The 16,215-nt window shown below is 35.0% G+C and overlaps 3 protein-coding genes across 3 annotated transcripts; all 3 read left to right on the forward strand.

The window, feature by feature from the left end:
• The first annotated feature begins 553 nt into the window (after window positions 1-553).
• LOC111792966 (pathogen-associated molecular patterns-induced protein A70) lies at window positions 554-1,575 on the forward strand. The gene has a single exon (XM_023674601.2). It carries the CDS (start codon window positions 573-575, stop codon window positions 1,257-1,259), a length of 687 nt encoding a protein of 228 aa, XP_023530369.2. The 5' UTR covers window positions 554-572; the 3' UTR covers window positions 1,260-1,575.
• A 1,385-nt stretch (window positions 1,576-2,960) lies between these two features.
• On the forward strand, window positions 2,961-8,620 carry LOC111793938 (translation machinery-associated protein 22). Its single transcript, XM_023676021.2, has 7 exons — window positions 2,961-3,233; window positions 3,347-3,436; window positions 4,322-4,374; window positions 4,452-4,533; window positions 4,619-4,686; window positions 4,776-4,859; window positions 8,207-8,620. The coding sequence occupies exons 1-7, from the start codon at window positions 3,086-3,088 to the stop codon at window positions 8,261-8,263; spliced, it is 582 nt and encodes a 193-aa protein (XP_023531789.2). The 5' UTR covers window positions 2,961-3,085; the 3' UTR covers window positions 8,264-8,620.
• A 2,954-nt stretch (window positions 8,621-11,574) lies between these two features.
• On the forward strand, window positions 11,575-14,429 carry LOC111793941 (cytokinin dehydrogenase 2-like). The gene is made up of 5 exons (XM_023676025.2): window positions 11,575-12,178; window positions 12,612-12,739; window positions 13,166-13,435; window positions 13,512-13,780; window positions 14,041-14,429. The coding sequence occupies exons 1-5, from the start codon at window positions 11,575-11,577 to the stop codon at window positions 14,342-14,344; spliced, it is 1,575 nt and encodes a 524-aa protein (XP_023531793.2). The 3' UTR covers window positions 14,345-14,429.
• Window positions 14,430-16,215: the final 1,786 nt, after the last annotated feature.

The raw sequence follows: 16,215 nt of genomic DNA on the forward strand, positions 1-16,215 counted from the left end.
TACAAACTCAATTGAGCATTTTTTTCGAACATTAAAATCATAAAAAATATACAACATGATCTTTGAAGGATCAATTTAAACATAATTCAGACGATTAAGATATATTGTTTATCGACTAGAAATGATAAAGTCTACATTTTCAAATAAAAATATATTTATCTTTCAAAATGTATTAACTTTAAAATAAGATATAAAAGTTTTCATAATAAAATACGTTTTAAAAAATCGAAAAATAAATTAGAAAAAGTAATTTAAAGTATTGTATGTAATTCTTTTTTATAAAAAATTACTCACACAATAAATATTTCATTAGAAAATAATTATTGTTTTAAAGTGACAATAATTAACACACACACATTATATATATATATATATATAAACAGTAAATAAGCATGTTTTATTCATGTCCATCAAATCCAACGAACCCAAATTATTTTCCAGACAAATTTAAATAAAGGCACATAAGAAAAGTACTCTTAACAACAAAATTTCTCATCCTCAATCATAAAAACCTCCCCCATTCTCCACCATAAACCCTCCATCGCCGCCGCCGTTACCATCGCAATTCCGACATGTGGACTTCTTTAGCTACTTGGGTCACCCCCACCTCCCTCTTCATCCTCATCAACGTCGTCATCGCCACCATCGTCATCACTTCCCGCCGCCATCTCCACGACGGCCCCGCCCTCCTACGCCACCCTTCCTTCCTAGACAGAGTCAAGTCCTTCAACCTCTACCCCTACCACTCCGACCACCACCCGGATCCAGACCCTCCAACCCGACTCGACCGAGCTCCATCGGTGTTGGATCGCCTCAAATCCATCACCCTCTACAGATCCGATTCAAATCACGAACCGGAAACGCCACAGCCGGTAGCAGAACAGAGCCCGGAAAAGACCCACCACGACCATTCCGTCAGCCGGAGCAAATCCGACACCAAACCCCACGCTCCAACGACGAGCTTCCGGGCGAAATTGCAGAAATCGCTGAGCGAGAAGCTGTCATGGACGTCGTTCACTAGGGCGGATACAGCGGCGCAGGACGAAACAGAGGAATCAGTAAGCGAAATTGAACGGCGTCGTCCGGCGACAACGATGGCGGAGATTGGAGAACCAAAATCGCCGGAAGCTGCTGACGAGGAGGAGGAGGTGGATGTGAGAGCTGACGATTTCATCAACAAATTCAAGCAGCAGCTGAAATTGCAGAGGCTGGAATCTCTGTTGCGTTACAGAGACATGATTAAAGGCAAAAAACATTAAACCCCCTCTTTATCTTCTCACATCTGATCGAATTTTTCATTTCAGTTCTTGATTTAAACAAAAAAAAAAAAAAAAAAAAAATCCCCCTTCTCTGTTTTTTTTTCTTGTACAAACTCTGTTTTGTGAGGTTTGTTGGTCTGATTTCGTAGGTTTTTCTGTCTGAATGGAACACAGCCGCCATTAATGGCGGAAAGAAATCGGATGTCGAATTAATTATCAGCTGTCGTTGTCGACGAAAATTAGCGAAATTTTGGTCCTTCCGGTGGTCGGAGTTGGACTGGATTGGGTTGCATTTATAAAAATTAAATTCGATCAATTTGCATTTTACTATTATAACCTTTTTCAAATTCACTCAATTTAATAAAATGGATTAGTTTTAATGTCATTTTCTAAATCTTTTAAAATTTAATAAAATATAATTGATAATATTTATTTTAAAAATATATTTAAAAGTAAAATTAATTATAGGCTAGGGGTTTATTATTGCAATTTTTTTAAAAAAAATTAAGCTGTTTGTTGATAAATAAATAAATATAATTGTTGGAAAAATTATTAATTATTGGATATTTCTCAATTTATTTAGAATTGGTCGGTCGAATTACTATGGCGAATATTATTTTTTATTTAATATCTTTTAAAGACTATAATGTCACCAGATATTTATTATATATTGTGACGTTGACCTTTGTTTTTATATATATGTACTTATTTGGTACTCTCATATTCCAATTCTATGTTACAATATTCTTTTTATATGTTACTTTAAATTACTACACTCCGACTTTATCTTGACTCACATGCATTATATGGAGCGGTGTGAACAAAGTACACTATAAGCCTCCCTTGAGGCTTATGTAGCTCTCGAACAGCCTCCTCTTAATCGAGGCTCGACTCCTTTCTTTAGAGCCCTCGAACAAAATACACAATTTGTTCGACACTTTAATCACCTTTTGAAGTTTTGGGCTGTTAAAAATCACGACTCTCCACAAATGGTATGATATTGACTTTGTTTTGAGCTCCTCAAAAGGTCTCATACCGATGGACATGTATTTTACTTATAAATCCATGATCATTCCCTAAATGAGTGAACATGGGACTCACTCCCAACAATCCTCAACAGCTCAAAATTCCTATAATTGAGCCACTGAAAATGAAGGTATAATTTGTTGGTATAGTTAGTGACTTTCAAAGACACAACAGGAGCATTTTGGCCAACCCTAAGATGGTCAAGGAGGACGAGGTGACCAAATTTCCTTTCCCACCGAATAAAAATTAAAATGGGATAATTAGAAATCACGGTAGCTACTCCTCGAGCCAAATTTATGTTGTTTTTGGTTCTCTGTACATGATAAGTGTCACAATCACACTCTTGCAGTAGCGGGATAACGATTTTGTGGCACTTGTACTATTCCAGCGAATAGGTCATTCATATGAAATTTAGACTTTGCAGACAATATAGACGTATGCTCGAGTCTAGAGTCACGTTTGAAAGAAAATATTAGAAAAAACAATGTTATAAACTAAAAGCGAGTAGACAATAACAACTTCGACCGCATATATTAATTTAATATATTAATTTCAATAAATGATTGATATTTATGATTTTCCATTAAAAAAAGAAAAAAAGACATGATTATTAGATAATGTATATACTTTAATGTAATTTAGAATATTTAGAATATTATATATTTTAGAAAATAACATTCCAACGCAACTCCTTCACTGTTCATTGCCTCTCGAATCTCATTCAGGCAACAAAGGGAAAGAGACCGAAAAACCCTGTCCGCACCGAAAGGGCGCTGAGAGGCTGTGCTTGAGGTGCTCCAATGGCGGATAAACCCCAACCGATACGCGTTTTGTACTGCCCAATCTGCAGTTTTCCGGCCGAGTATTGTGAATTCGGTCCCGATTTCGAAAAATGCAAGCCCTGGTTGATCCAGAATGCCCCCGATCTCTATCCCGATCTCCTCAAAGGTCATTTGTATTCCCAAACCCTAAGAGTCTCTTATTTAGTTTCTCTCAATGTATTAATTGTTAGTTCAAATCCGAGTTTATCGACTAAATTTTCTTTCTTTCTCTACGTGTAGAGGCCAATGGGAAGGAAGTTGGTGAAGTTTCTAATCAACTGCAGTCCACCTGTATCTCATCTGCTGCTGGCGATGGAGCCGCTTCTTCAGGTTAGCTTGTCAAATATATTTATATATATGTGTGTGTTTATGCGTGTTTGTATCTATATGTGTATAGTTTTTACTTGAATATGTTGGAAGCTACTGCCCTCAACGTTAATGTTTTCCTTTTTATTTTGACTTTGTCGTGAAATTCTTACCAGGCTAATTCTACTTAGTTGTTTGAGAAACCCATTTTTAGCATTGCAATGTAGGGTAGTGGACCCTCGATTTACTCTCCAGTACTAGGTTGTAGGCGGGTTTTTTTTTTTTTTGATATCGATGAGTGTCCGGGCTTGTGCATGCCCCTAAACTAATCTCACGAAAAAGTGATTGATCCTACTGCATTTAGTTGACATGGAAACACATAGGATATGAATTCCTAAGAAGGTGACCACCATGGTTTTGGCTGTACTTAATAAGCACTTTTGAGACCCTAGAACATTGAATAATCTTTTCCATTATTTCGACCTTACTCGAACATGGTATGTTCTATAGTTTGTACAACTCTGTCCTTGAATTCTAAAAAATAAATAATCTTTTCCATTATTTGGTTATGTGAGGAAAGATATAATAATATGATTACCTGCCTAGAGTTAGTGTTCCCGATATTGGAATTTTGCGGATAGTTGAAAATAGAACACTTAAGATCAGCAGGATTAATAAAGTAATCCCATTAAACATTTTTACCCTTTTGTCAGTTGGGTTGCGTTTGTATGGCTCTTCTCAATGTAACTTTTGATTTGATTGTCTTGTGTCTGACATCTTCTGCTTGTAATGTATTTTAACCAACATTTTCTTTTCCATTATTGTTTAATAATAATTTTATATTTGTTTGGTCTCAATGTACGACTTATAGCTCTAGTTACTCTTTTCTCTTTTGGTGGAGAACTGCAGCACCTAAGAAAGAGGAAGTGAAACGTCTTCCTGGTGGCAAGATAAAGAAAAAAGTAAGTTTTAAACTCAGTTCTGTTGTCACTCCACAACAAGACGTGATGAATCTACTTTGTTGGTTTTTTGCATGTAGGAGAAACAAGAAGTTGTAATTGAGAAGGTAACACGAAATAAGAGAAAGTGTATTACAACTGTTAAAGGGTTAGACCTTTTTGGTGAGCAATACTTTGTTTTCTTTCCCTATTTGCCATATCTTTATTGTTACAATAGTTTCCAATAACATTCTCTAACTGGATTTAGGAGTTAAACTTAGTGATGCTTCGAAGAAACTTGGGAAAAAGTTTGCTACGGGGGCCTCTGTGGTCAAGGTTATTAACTTCTGGTGCCATGACATAAGTATCTTTTTCTACTTTAGATGCCTCTTGATATCTTATCATCTGTTTAATGCTTGGTTTAGGGGCCAACTGAGAAAGATCAAATCGATGTTCAAGGGGACATATTCTATGACATTGTGGATTTCATTACTGAAACTTGGCCTGATGTAAGATTCTAATTCATCATTAATATTAGGGAGAAAAGCATATACGTGCCCCCCATTGCCTCTTAACTCATTCCAAAACCGTACTTGAATGTTGTTCTTTTACTCTTTACCTTATGTTTTTGAACTTGGTTTGATTATTTCTGATATGAATTGCACATAAATTATAGTGGATTCTGGACAGTTTTAAAAAATGGTGACATTTTCAACTTCTAATGCTAAGAAGAAGGTTGGTATTTTTTTTTTTTTGTTGTTTTTTTTTTTTTCCTTTCTGAAACTACTATATAAAAGGTCTATATTTAATTATATTTCTCGATTATATAGTGATTTAACACAGAGAAAAAAACAAACGAAAGAAACAACTTTATTGAAGATTTAGCTTTGTTGGTGCAACTGTATTTTGTATCCTGAGTTCTTAGCATTCACAGCCATTCGTTGATATAAAACTATTGTTGCATGCACAAGAGACACCCAGTTAAGGACTTCAATGTTGAATTGGGTCTATGTATATTAATGTAGCTCTAATGTTTGTATATAATGGTAGTAATAACAAATATAAAGTCATGTGTTCTCCTACAAAATCAAAGCCCTATCTTCCCACCAATTTGATTCCCTTAATTCCCATCTACTAGCCACTTGGGTACAACTGAATAGCTACCACATCATACCCCCCCGTCTGCCTAACCATAAAACGAACTTGGAGATCTTGGGTTTGCTATTAGACATTGATGCTTGTCAGTTATTCCCCCAATTCTCTCCAATACAGAGCAGGGTCCGAAGTATCAAGTTGCTACGCTATAATTGAGTAGCCAGTGATGATTGTCAGTGAGTTCATCAAAAGTCTCAGATAGATTGTGTTTCCCATGTCTGGTGATTCGAACCAATAAGCACCACTTCCAATATTAGATTGCAGTTTCCTGGTTGTACATGTTGAAATTCCTTTGTAGATATGATCCTTTTGCAATATTACCACAATTCTTTTCTCAATTCCCTCCAATTTCTGATAAAGAAAAATCTCCGTCCAATTCACTAAGCTTTGGACCAAAGAAAATCTTGGCTCTCATTTTCATTGCGCGAGACAAAGATAGTCCCATTAGGCTCATCCTCCACTGTGGCAATGTTACGCCTGTCCTATTCTCCCACCCTGTCTCTCTCTCTCTCTCTAAATCTTTGCTGGACCTTGGCATCAATTAAGCATTGAAGTTGGTGTCAGTTTGTGAATGGGTAATGGGTAGGCTCCTTCCTGATTCTTCTTGAAGAATTGGTTGAGTGGACTGGGACTGTAAATATTTGTAGATTGGTCCTTCAAAAATCTAGTTTGACCCTTTTTTACTTCATTGGAAAAATAATTGTTTGAGCTTTAGGCCTTAATCTTCAACCGTACTTAAGAGTATTTTCATAACCCTGCCATGTGTGTTGAGTTAATTATTCTTACCTCCCTGATATCTGGTTTGTAGTTATGTGCTACAATCTTTTTTAGGGTTATTGTTTTAGATGCATTACCAGCAGTTTCATTTTCTTAAATCTTAATGAAAACTTCTGTCTTTTAGAAAATAAAAATCTCAAAATTTTCGTTGATAGTCTCACAGATTCCTTTCTGGTGTCTGCAAATTCCCTGTACATTGGCCCTTATGGAGAGTTGAATTGTGATAGCAATGATACCTTGGGTTCTAGTTAACCTTGTAGTGATGACCATATGTTTGCCCATTCAAACCACATCGGATCCATAATCTTATGGCTTCCTTTAGCTTCTCAACCTCAACCATGCAGTTTGAGGCAGAGTTGATTGGCTTTGGATATCCAGCATTCAAAATTGTCCTTTTGAACGGAAGAATTCCAATCTTTCCTTTAGTGCACTGGGATTCAGGTATTCACAACTCGTTGCACAATTCCTTTGGTCCCTGCCGAGAAGTTAGGGGTAGGTGTTTTCCCACCTCACACTCTACCTCAATTTTAAATTGGAGACAAATTTCTCAATCACAACAATTTCTCAGGTTTGTCAATGATATTTACACTCTCGTTAGTAGCTGGTAGCTTCTGTTGGTCAGAATTGAACTTTCACTTCCATCGCTCCTGCCACCAAATTGACTTAAACAAGATTATTCCTCTTTTTTATGTTCTTTGACACACAGACATTATATTTAATTCTTTTGGGAAAGATGATACAGGAAATTCAGGAGGCCTGTTCTGTGTGCCAAGAATGCTGGCTTTCAACTACCCACGTCCGTCTCTCCTTCACTTTCTTCTCCCATTCCTTCTCTCTGGCTAATTCCGAATGTCCCATCCATAAAACTAACTAGAGTTATTATTGGACCTTTAGCCTTACGCATCACATTTCTACAATCACATTCAAGGCCATCTTACCAAAACTCTTTTCTTGATGGGTTACTCATTTTGGGCCCCTCTATACTAATATAGCATTAGTATACCATATTGGTGGCCTGGAAGGCCTATCCATTTTGTTCCAAGTAATTGTTGGATTTGGGTTCCTCCTTTTTCCCTTTTCAATTGGGTAGTGCTGTGTAGACCTTCTTGTAGTGCTAAAATTCAACACAGGGTGAGTCAAAGGATTATTTGATTGTACATACACTTATGCTTGGGTCTAGTGTGGTAGATTAAATAGATGGTACTTTAATTTTTGTCTTTTAACCATAAAGTAGGTTTTAACTTGGTTATTTGCCTCCCCCCCCCCCCCCCCCCCAGTCTTACAACTATTATTTACTTTTAATGGTCTTTTCCATCTACATGGGGCCTGGAATTGTCATGATGGAGGATTGTCACTGATGAGGTTTAGACAATTTTGCATATTACTGGATTAGAAGTTGCAAACAAATAATCGTTCAGAAGAAATTATAATATATCAACTAGGTCATAGATTAACTAGTCATTTCATTAGTGATACATATAGCTCCTCTGTAAATGTCTTCTTTTTGAACACCACCTTCAACTTGAACTTCACTTTTTGAACCTAGTATTTTACCCATTTTGCAGTCATTTACCAAGCAATAAGTAACAGTGAAATTAAAAGCAACTGTGTGTTTTTTTTTTTTGTTCTAATGTAAAAAATGGTGCCCTTTATATTTGCTTTCATATGTTTGATACTTGATGAGACTTCTTTTTGAAAAAGTTTTGTCAACGTTGCTTTTAGTATTTTATTGCTTACCTTATCTCCTTGCTAACTGTACTATCTGTTGTTCCTCTTTCATTTTTCCGTCCTCCTTCATCATCATTTTTTACCAGTCATAATTACGAGGACATAAGATATATTTGGAAATTTTTAGGGTGGAATCCAGTGGGATAGTGAGCTTGTTTAAATATTATAAATGCCTCTTAATCCGTTGTTGTAACAGGTTCCTGAAACTGCAATTTTCTTCATCGAAGATGGGAAAAAGGTTCCTGCTGCTTGACAAGGAAATCATGGCAAACAAAAGTTGGGACTTTTGACATCCTTTTCCCTACTTGTGCGAGTCCTACTAAGATTCGACAAGTGGCCATTACAGTTCTTTTTTTTTTTGTTAAAGTTCCAAAAAGCTATGTATTGGATCATGAACTTTTTGTCCCACTTTCTTCAATCGTTGTAGCGTTTCCTCAGGAGATAAGCTTATTGATTTTGTCCTTTTTATTTATTTAAAAAGAAGAAGAAGAAAAAAAAATCTTGGTCAATGGCTGTTCTAACTCATGAGTTCTCTGTATAGAGGTCTATCCTAATCTTGTATTTTTTTTCATACACTTCACAGAAATAACTCAAGACACGTGTCTCTCCATATTTCCTCCCCACTTATTCGAAGTGCAAACTGATATCGTCTCTTTTGCAGTTGGGAACTTGTCAAAGCGTTGTTTTCAGGAACAGTAAAACTTGACAGCTTGTATCATTATACTCTGCTTTATGGGTAAAGGGGAGTGTAACACTAGAAATTCAACAAAACAAATTATGGTCGAACTTGATTCGTTAATTGTGGCATATATTTTGTGCATAAGAACCTAATATGTTGATGTTCAATTGGTTGCTTTGCTTAGCCTTTTAGCATATGGAGGAGCACTAAGGAGATGATGCTGGTGAAGAAACTTTTGAAGTCCCATCTGATTATGACACATTGCGTGGTCAAAAACCAAGGTAGAGTTCTGAAAAACCCTTAGCTCAATTAGTGTCCCTTTAAGGTAGGATGTTGAGAAAGTCAATCCTGGTGTGAGGGTCACATTTTGGAAAATGCCCTGATTTGATAGGATAGTGCAGGTCTGCGGATGTTGTCTGCCTTGTTACAAAAGAGCACAATCAAAACTTGTCTGTGTGTGCGTGTTGTCGATTAGGTAATAGAATAGAATATAGAAAGCTGACTTCTTCTGGCCCTTTTGCGTGCGTGTTGAGTGTGTTATTATGGGGCGCTGTGCGCTGATGGATGGTCGGCGCCTGCTTGTGGTTGCCATTGCAAGCTACAGAGTTGGCATTGCATTGGTACAACAAGTCTTATTATAATACTGTTCTTTTGTGGTATTTGTGTGTGTATGTGTGTCTGTGTGTGTGTGTGTCTGTGGGTGTGAGTGCCCCTTTCTCTTCCCTTTGCTTCCTTTCTAATAAGCTACCGAAAGTGTTTTACATTTAGCGTAGTTTGTGTATTATTTGAACCTGAAGAAACTGGATGAGGCCAAGCCCCTCTTTCTTAATTTAGGTTTAATATCCTAAATGCTCTCTTATCTTTTAAGCGATTCTCAATAGGCAGATTTTTGTTGTATTTTGAATTATTGTTTTCTTAATTTATTTGTTCCTTGTGGCATGTCATGTGTCCGAATATCTTCATAAAATAATAACTTAATATTCCATTAAATTACAAATTTAGTCTATGATCGACCAAGAATTTGGTGTGTATTCATCATTAAATATTTTGATACCATCATTTGAGATTGGATTTTATTAACATAATCTTATTGGACGGTGACTTTTTTTTTCTTTTTTTGGTTGGAAAAATATGATCCGATTTGATCATCAAAATCTTGTTTTTTAAAAGAAGAATAGTTTTATGATAAAAAAAAAAAAAATTATTAAGTTAATTTCAATAAAATAAAAGAAAATCCCATCTGGGTTTCTCAATATGACATTTCTTTTTCAAAGATTTCATGTCATTCTCATAAAATCTCCTACTTCTTCACCCAAATCTTCGATTTTACTGTTTATTGGAGAAATGGTATGGGGTTGGGGGACTTAGCATTATATTTTCAAATATTCCTAATTTAGAATGGTATCAATTATATTAAACATAAAATTCAATTTATATATTAATGAATAAATTATTTTATAAACTTTTTTAAAATATCAAAAATCTACTAAGCATATAGACGTGTAATTGAAAGTTAAAAGGACCTTCTAGATAAGAATTTGAAAGTTTAGGGACTAATAGACTAATTTATACAAAAACCCGAAGGTAAAAATAATAAAAATAATAAAAAAAAGAGAAAAAATAAAAAAAGGTAAGATAAATAAAGAAACAAAAAAGGTAGCTATGTAATGTTGTAGTGTAATTTGAGAGCAATAGGTTATAAGTCTCCAACAAATTTAAGTTCAAACTCAAAGATCTTATTATGCTCATCGTTGACTCTTAACTTCTAAGTGATTTCCACATCAAAACCAATTCTATAATTATAACTTCTACTTAATTAATTAATTAATTCATAATCCATAATCAAATTTCAAGTAAATACTCTTAAATAAAATTAACAGGGGTAGGCACTTCTCCATTAATTTTATTGACAATAATAATAATTATTATTATTATTATAATTGCTATGACTTTATTACAATTTATTATTTATATTTATCTAAAAAAAATTAGAGAAGATAAACATTATGCATGCAACTTTGTAGAGCTCACAATACAATTGGAACACTCAAATTTTAATTATATGTTGAAACTTTGTGTAATCTGAAAACTCATATCTAATTGGTTGACTATTGGAATATATTAAATAAATTAATACAAAGTAAAAAAAATACCTCTCTCAAAATCTAAACGTATCTTTGAACAAAAATACAATAATACTATTCATAATTTTCCACACGTTATGTATTATTTAAAGAAAAAAAAAGTGGGTTTTCAAAGATAAATAAAAAGATATATAAATTTGAACCTCAGTGAAAATCATATATTCTAAGTTAATACGTGACTCGAGTCCGCCACCTAAATCTTTATACCATCATCATCAATTGATATCTCAGGTTTTAGCGAGGGAGCATGGTGCCTATAGAACCCGTTGGATTTGGATGATGTATTGACTCGGGGATTCGGGTTTATAAACTAATTTAGTTTATTGCTTTATTGACTCAACAAACAATATTTTTTATTTATTGAAACCAATATTGTTGTGACATTTAAAATCATGTTTCAAAATTGGAATTAATTTATTAATTGGTTAGCTTAGTCAGTAACACGTTTGAAATCACATTTCTCAATTTTTTTTAAAACCGAATATTAACGTAATTAATATCCACCAGGAAAGTAATATATTTTACAAAATAATAATTCCATTTTAAAACTTTATAATATTTAACCATTATTTAAAAGTCAATTCTACGTTGCCAATACATTCATTCTCCACACAACACATTACTAATTTAAAAAAAAAATAAAAAGATTTAATCTTTTTTTTTTTTTTTAATTATTATTTAATTTTTTAAAATCACTATAAATATGCATGTTTTACATTCTTCCATCTTCAAACAAAAAAAATGGTATTTCCCAATTTATTTCTCTTAATAATTTTCACTTCTTTTCTCTCTCTTCAAAACGCACCGTTTTGGGCAGCGGCTGACAACTTATCTCTACCGGAATCCCTCGCCGAGAAGCTCAGAGATGACCCACAAACCATAAGCTTAGCGTCCACAGATTACGGCCGGATAATTCAAGAGAACCCCATCGCCGTATTCTTCCCGGTGACCGGAAACGACATCGCCTTCTTCATCCGGGTCATGTATGCGGGGCCCATACGGTTGGATATCGCTGCCCGGGGTCAAGGCCATTCCGTACGCGGGCAGGCCTTGGCCAGGAACGGAGTGGTCATGAACATGACGTCACTGGCTAATTCCCGGCAAGGGGGCGGGAGAATTGTGGTGAAAACGACGTCGTCGTTGGGTCCGTACGCTGACGTGGGTGGCGAGCAGTTATGGATCGATGTGTTGCATGAGACGATGCGGAAGGGGTTTAGCCCGGTGTCGTGGACGGATTATTTGCATATCACCGTCGGCGGGACGCTGTCCAACGCCGGAATTAGCGGCCAGACGTTCCGGTTCGGCCCTCAGATCAGCAATGTTTATGAACTTGACGTCGTAACTGGTAATTTTTTTTTTTTAATTTTTTAATTTTTAATTTTTAATTTATAATTTAATTATGGATTCAAAATTAAACCAACAATCTTACAATACCCGGAAATTATTTTTTCATTTGGACAACGTTAATGACATCAAAAAAGAAATTTTTTTATCCAAACCAAAAACCCAACTAAATGCCCTTGAAAGTCCCCGAAAAATAGGGTTTTCATTGTTTGCATGACTGCCACGTGTCATCCTTTTTTATAATTCAATTATTATTATTATTATTTTTTTTTTTTGTGGTTGGACGTGGATTTAGTTAACTCGAATTTAAATATTTTTTAAACTCAATTTAAAATTTTGAGTTATCTATTTATTTATTTGTAATTTAATTTTAATAAATTAGCTATTAAATAATAAAATTTTATAATTTTAATTTTTTTTTTTTGGGTGTACAGGAAAAGGTGAATCCTTGACGTGTTCCCCTACGACCAACCCTGAGCTCTTCTACGCCGTGCTCGGCGGTTTGGGTCAGTTCGGTGTGATTACCAGAGCTAAAATTGCTCTAGCTCCGACGCCCACAAGGGTCTCTCTCTGTCTCTCTCTCTCTCTCTCTCTCTCTCTCTCTCTCTCTCTCTCTCTCTCTCTCTCTCTCTGATTATTCAGTCAAACACGGCGGAGAGATAGATAATGAATCTAAACAATAAAAACCCATTTGTTTTGATTAGCTTACAATAATTAAAACACATTTAATGCGTTAATCAGGCCTCCGCCGGCTAATCACTACAAATTTAATTTCCCATAATTAATTATTGAATGACGTTGGAAAATCCTTTTTTTTTTTTTTCTTTTTTAACGACCTTACGTACACTTAACGGTTTCTTTGACTTTTTAAATGGTTTTTTTTTTTTTTTTTGGGTCAACCTTATCTGTGGATTAAGGTTAATAAAAGATTATTTTATTATTTTTATTATTTTTTTTTATTTTTTTTTATTTTTTTGTGTTTTTTAAGGTTAAATGGGTGAGGATGCTTTACACCAACTTCTCTGCCTTTACAAGTGATCAAGAGCTTTTGATCTCCAACAACGGAAATGAGAAATCCAACGGCCTTAATTTCGTTGAAGGTTTGCTTTTGCTACAACTTCACACACCTGATAATTCCTCCTTCTTTCCTCTCGCCGACCAGCCCAAAATTGCCTCTCTTGTCTCCCAATACGGCATCGTTTACGTCCTTGAAGTAGTCAAATATTACGACCAACACTCTGCTTCTTCCGTTGACCAGGTTTCATACTCTCTCTCTCTCTCTCTCAAATTATCGGCTGTGATAGTCTTGTTGAATAATTTAGGGTTTTTCTCAGGAACTCAACGAGTTACTGGGAGAGTTGAAGTTCGAGGAAGGGTTGAAATTCGTTAGAGATGCTTCATACGAACAGTTTTTGGATCGAGTTCACACCGACGAAGTAGCTCTAAGATCTTTAGGGTTGTGGGATGTTCCCCATCCATGGTTGAATCTTTTCATTCCGAAGTCGAGAATTGCTGATTTTGATTCCGGTGTTTTTAGAGGCATTATTCAAAAGCGTAATATCACCTCCGGCGTCTTCCTCATCTACCCTATGTTAAAAAATAAGTAAGTTCTCACCTACTCATATCCTTAAACAACTAAAACCTACAAAGCCCTCGAACAAAGTACATTCTTTGTTTGACTACATCTTCGAGGTTCACAAGAACCTCCACAATAATATGATATTGTCTATTTTGAACATAAGCTCTCGTGGTTGTGCTAACTTATAAACCCATGACTATTCCTTAAATTAGTCAATGTGGGACTCTCTCCCAACGATTCTCAACAGCAGTAACATCATGAACTGTACCTGAAAACTTTTGCAGGTGGGATGAGCGGACCTCTGCCGTGATACCGGACGAAGACATGTTCTATACGGCAGCGATTCTATTTTCGAGTGGGTTCAAGGATTGGGAAACGTTTGATGGTCATAACAAAGACATTTTAAAGTTTTGTGCTGAAGCTGGGATCAAAGTGAAGCAATATCTTCCCCATTATGAAACCCAACAAGATTGGATGAACCATTTTGGCCGAAAATGGCCAACTTTCTTGCGCAGGAAGGCCATGTTCGACCCCAAGAAGTTGCTCTCTCCTGGCCAGAAAATTTTCAACACTTCAAAAACACCATAAATTTTACGTTTAATTTCCATACTAATAATTAAAATATGATGTACAGTTTATAAACTTATAAGATGAACCTAATTAAATGTGTCAAGTTCACTAATTATTTAAATCAACTTTATAATATATAAAATATTATTTATAAGTTTAAAATTCAATATTAAATTAATCCCATGATTTTGAACAACATATTTTAAGGTTTTTTTTCTAAATGAATTTTAAATAATTAATTTAGATTGATACCATATCTCTTAATTATTTTATAATACACGTGTTGAAAAAAGATAACGAAAATTATGTTCTAAACATAAAAAAATAATTGACTTTCCATTATTCAAAATTGATATATAAAATTAAGTTAATTCAGTTTAAATGATTACGATATATATAATTAATTAAAATACATATTCATATTTTTATAATATAGTCAACTTTAATTAATTTATTATAATTTGGAGAATTTTCAAGTTAGTGGGCCGGGCTAAGCCCAAACTACGAACAAAAGAATATTTTATTAATTTTTATTTATTTATATATTTAAAAAAATATTCGTCAACATCAATATTTTTTATGAAAGGGCCCCTACATTTTCTTTTTACGATGTTGACGTTTAAAGCGTCGGTTATCGTAAGAAAAAGGACAATTTTGTAAAGAAATTAGAAAAACGACCCGGGTATAATAATGACGGGACAAAGAATCTATTGATATTCATATAATAGTACGATATTATTCACGAAAAACCTAAACTAATTCTTTGTGATGGGTCATGTTCATAAATCATGTAACACGGTAGACAAAACATGTCCTAATAGATATTTAAGATTACAACAATTCGAGATAAAAATCGTATTAATCGACATAAATAGAGAGTACAAATTTTTTGAATGATCGAGCGATGAATAATAATATTTTATCGTGTCGCATATCATATGCAATTTGTTCCCATGGGACAACAATTTTTGTTTTTCAAAAAGAAAGATCAGCTTTTTGCCTTATGATATGTCCTATCAAATTCTTCTTCCATTGGAAGTATTATAGGCCCCTCCCTTGCTTCCAAATCCAATCGCACCCATCTTTCTCCTTTACTTGTTTCTATTCCTCAAAATGTCTTCGAATCTTTCTTACTTGTTTATCTCGACTCCATCTTGACCAATCTCTCGAGATTAGAGTTGTAACAGCTCAAGTCTACCGTTAGTAGATATTGTTTGCTTTAGCCCGTTACGTATCCCCATCAATCTCACGGTTTTAAAGTGCGTCTACTAGGCGAGAGGATTCCACACCCTTATAATGAATGTCACCTCTCTTAGGGTTCGAGTGTCCTTACTGGTACACCGCTTGTTGTCTGGTTCTAATACCATTTGTAACAGCTCAAACCCACCACTAACCGATATTGTTCGCTTTGGCCCATTACGTATCATTGTCAGCCTCACGATTTTAAAAGGCATCTACTAGGGAGAAGTTTCCACACCTCTTATAAGGAATGCTTTATTTCCACTTTTTAACCTATATGAGATTTCACAATCCAGCCCCTTAGGGGCCCAACGTCCTCACTGGTATACCACTCGGTGTATGGCTCTAATACCATTTGTAATAGCCCAGACCAACCGCTAGTAGATATTGTTCGTTTTGGCCCACTACGTATCACCATTAGCCTCACGGTTTTAACACGCATCTACTAGGGGAATGGTTTCCACACCCTTATAAAGAATGTTTCGTTTTTCTCTCAAACCGATATAGGTTCTCACAAGTGTAGACGTTTCAAATCTTCTCAACCAATCAAAATAAGACCCTTATCCTCTCTCGAGCAATATTAGGACGTGTGTGGACATATTTTGAATTTAGAATAGGAAGGAGGAGGAGGATGAAGGGTGGTATGATTG

This window comes from Cucurbita pepo, chromosome 4, assembly GCF_057944985.1.
Source record: "Cucurbita pepo subsp. pepo isolate OVF chromosome 4, ASM5794498v1, whole genome shotgun sequence".
NCBI lineage: Eukaryota > Viridiplantae > Streptophyta > Magnoliopsida > Cucurbitales > Cucurbitaceae > Cucurbita > Cucurbita pepo.

What these genes read in the sequence shown, in the direction of transcription:
- LOC111793941 (XM_023676025.2), top strand. Translation starts at nt 11,575, where the DNA reads ATGGTATTTCCCAATTTATTTCTCTTAATAATTTTCACTTCTTTTCTC. An exon ending in TAGCTCCGACGCCCACAAGG is followed by an intron (nt 12,740 to 13,165) that starts GTCTCTCTCTGT and finishes GTGTTTTTTAAG; the next exon opens with GTTAAATGGGTGAGGATGCT. An exon ending in TACCCTATGTTAAAAAATAA is followed by an intron (nt 13,781 to 14,040) that starts GTAAGTTCTCAC and finishes AAACTTTTGCAG; the next exon opens with GTGGGATGAGCGGACCTCTG.
- LOC111792966 (XM_023674601.2), top strand. Translation starts at nt 573, where the DNA reads ATGTGGACTTCTTTAGCTACTTGGGTCACCCCCACCTCCCTCTTCATC.
- LOC111793938 (XM_023676021.2), top strand. Translation starts at nt 3,086, where the DNA reads ATGGCGGATAAACCCCAACCGATACGCGTTTTGTACTGCCCAATCTGC. An exon ending in CGGGGGCCTCTGTGGTCAAG is followed by an intron (nt 4,687 to 4,775) that starts GTTATTAACTTC and finishes TGCTTGGTTTAG; the next exon opens with GGGCCAACTGAGAAAGATCA. An exon ending in TTACTGAAACTTGGCCTGAT is followed by an intron (nt 4,860 to 8,206) that starts GTAAGATTCTAA and finishes TTGTTGTAACAG; the next exon opens with GTTCCTGAAACTGCAATTTT.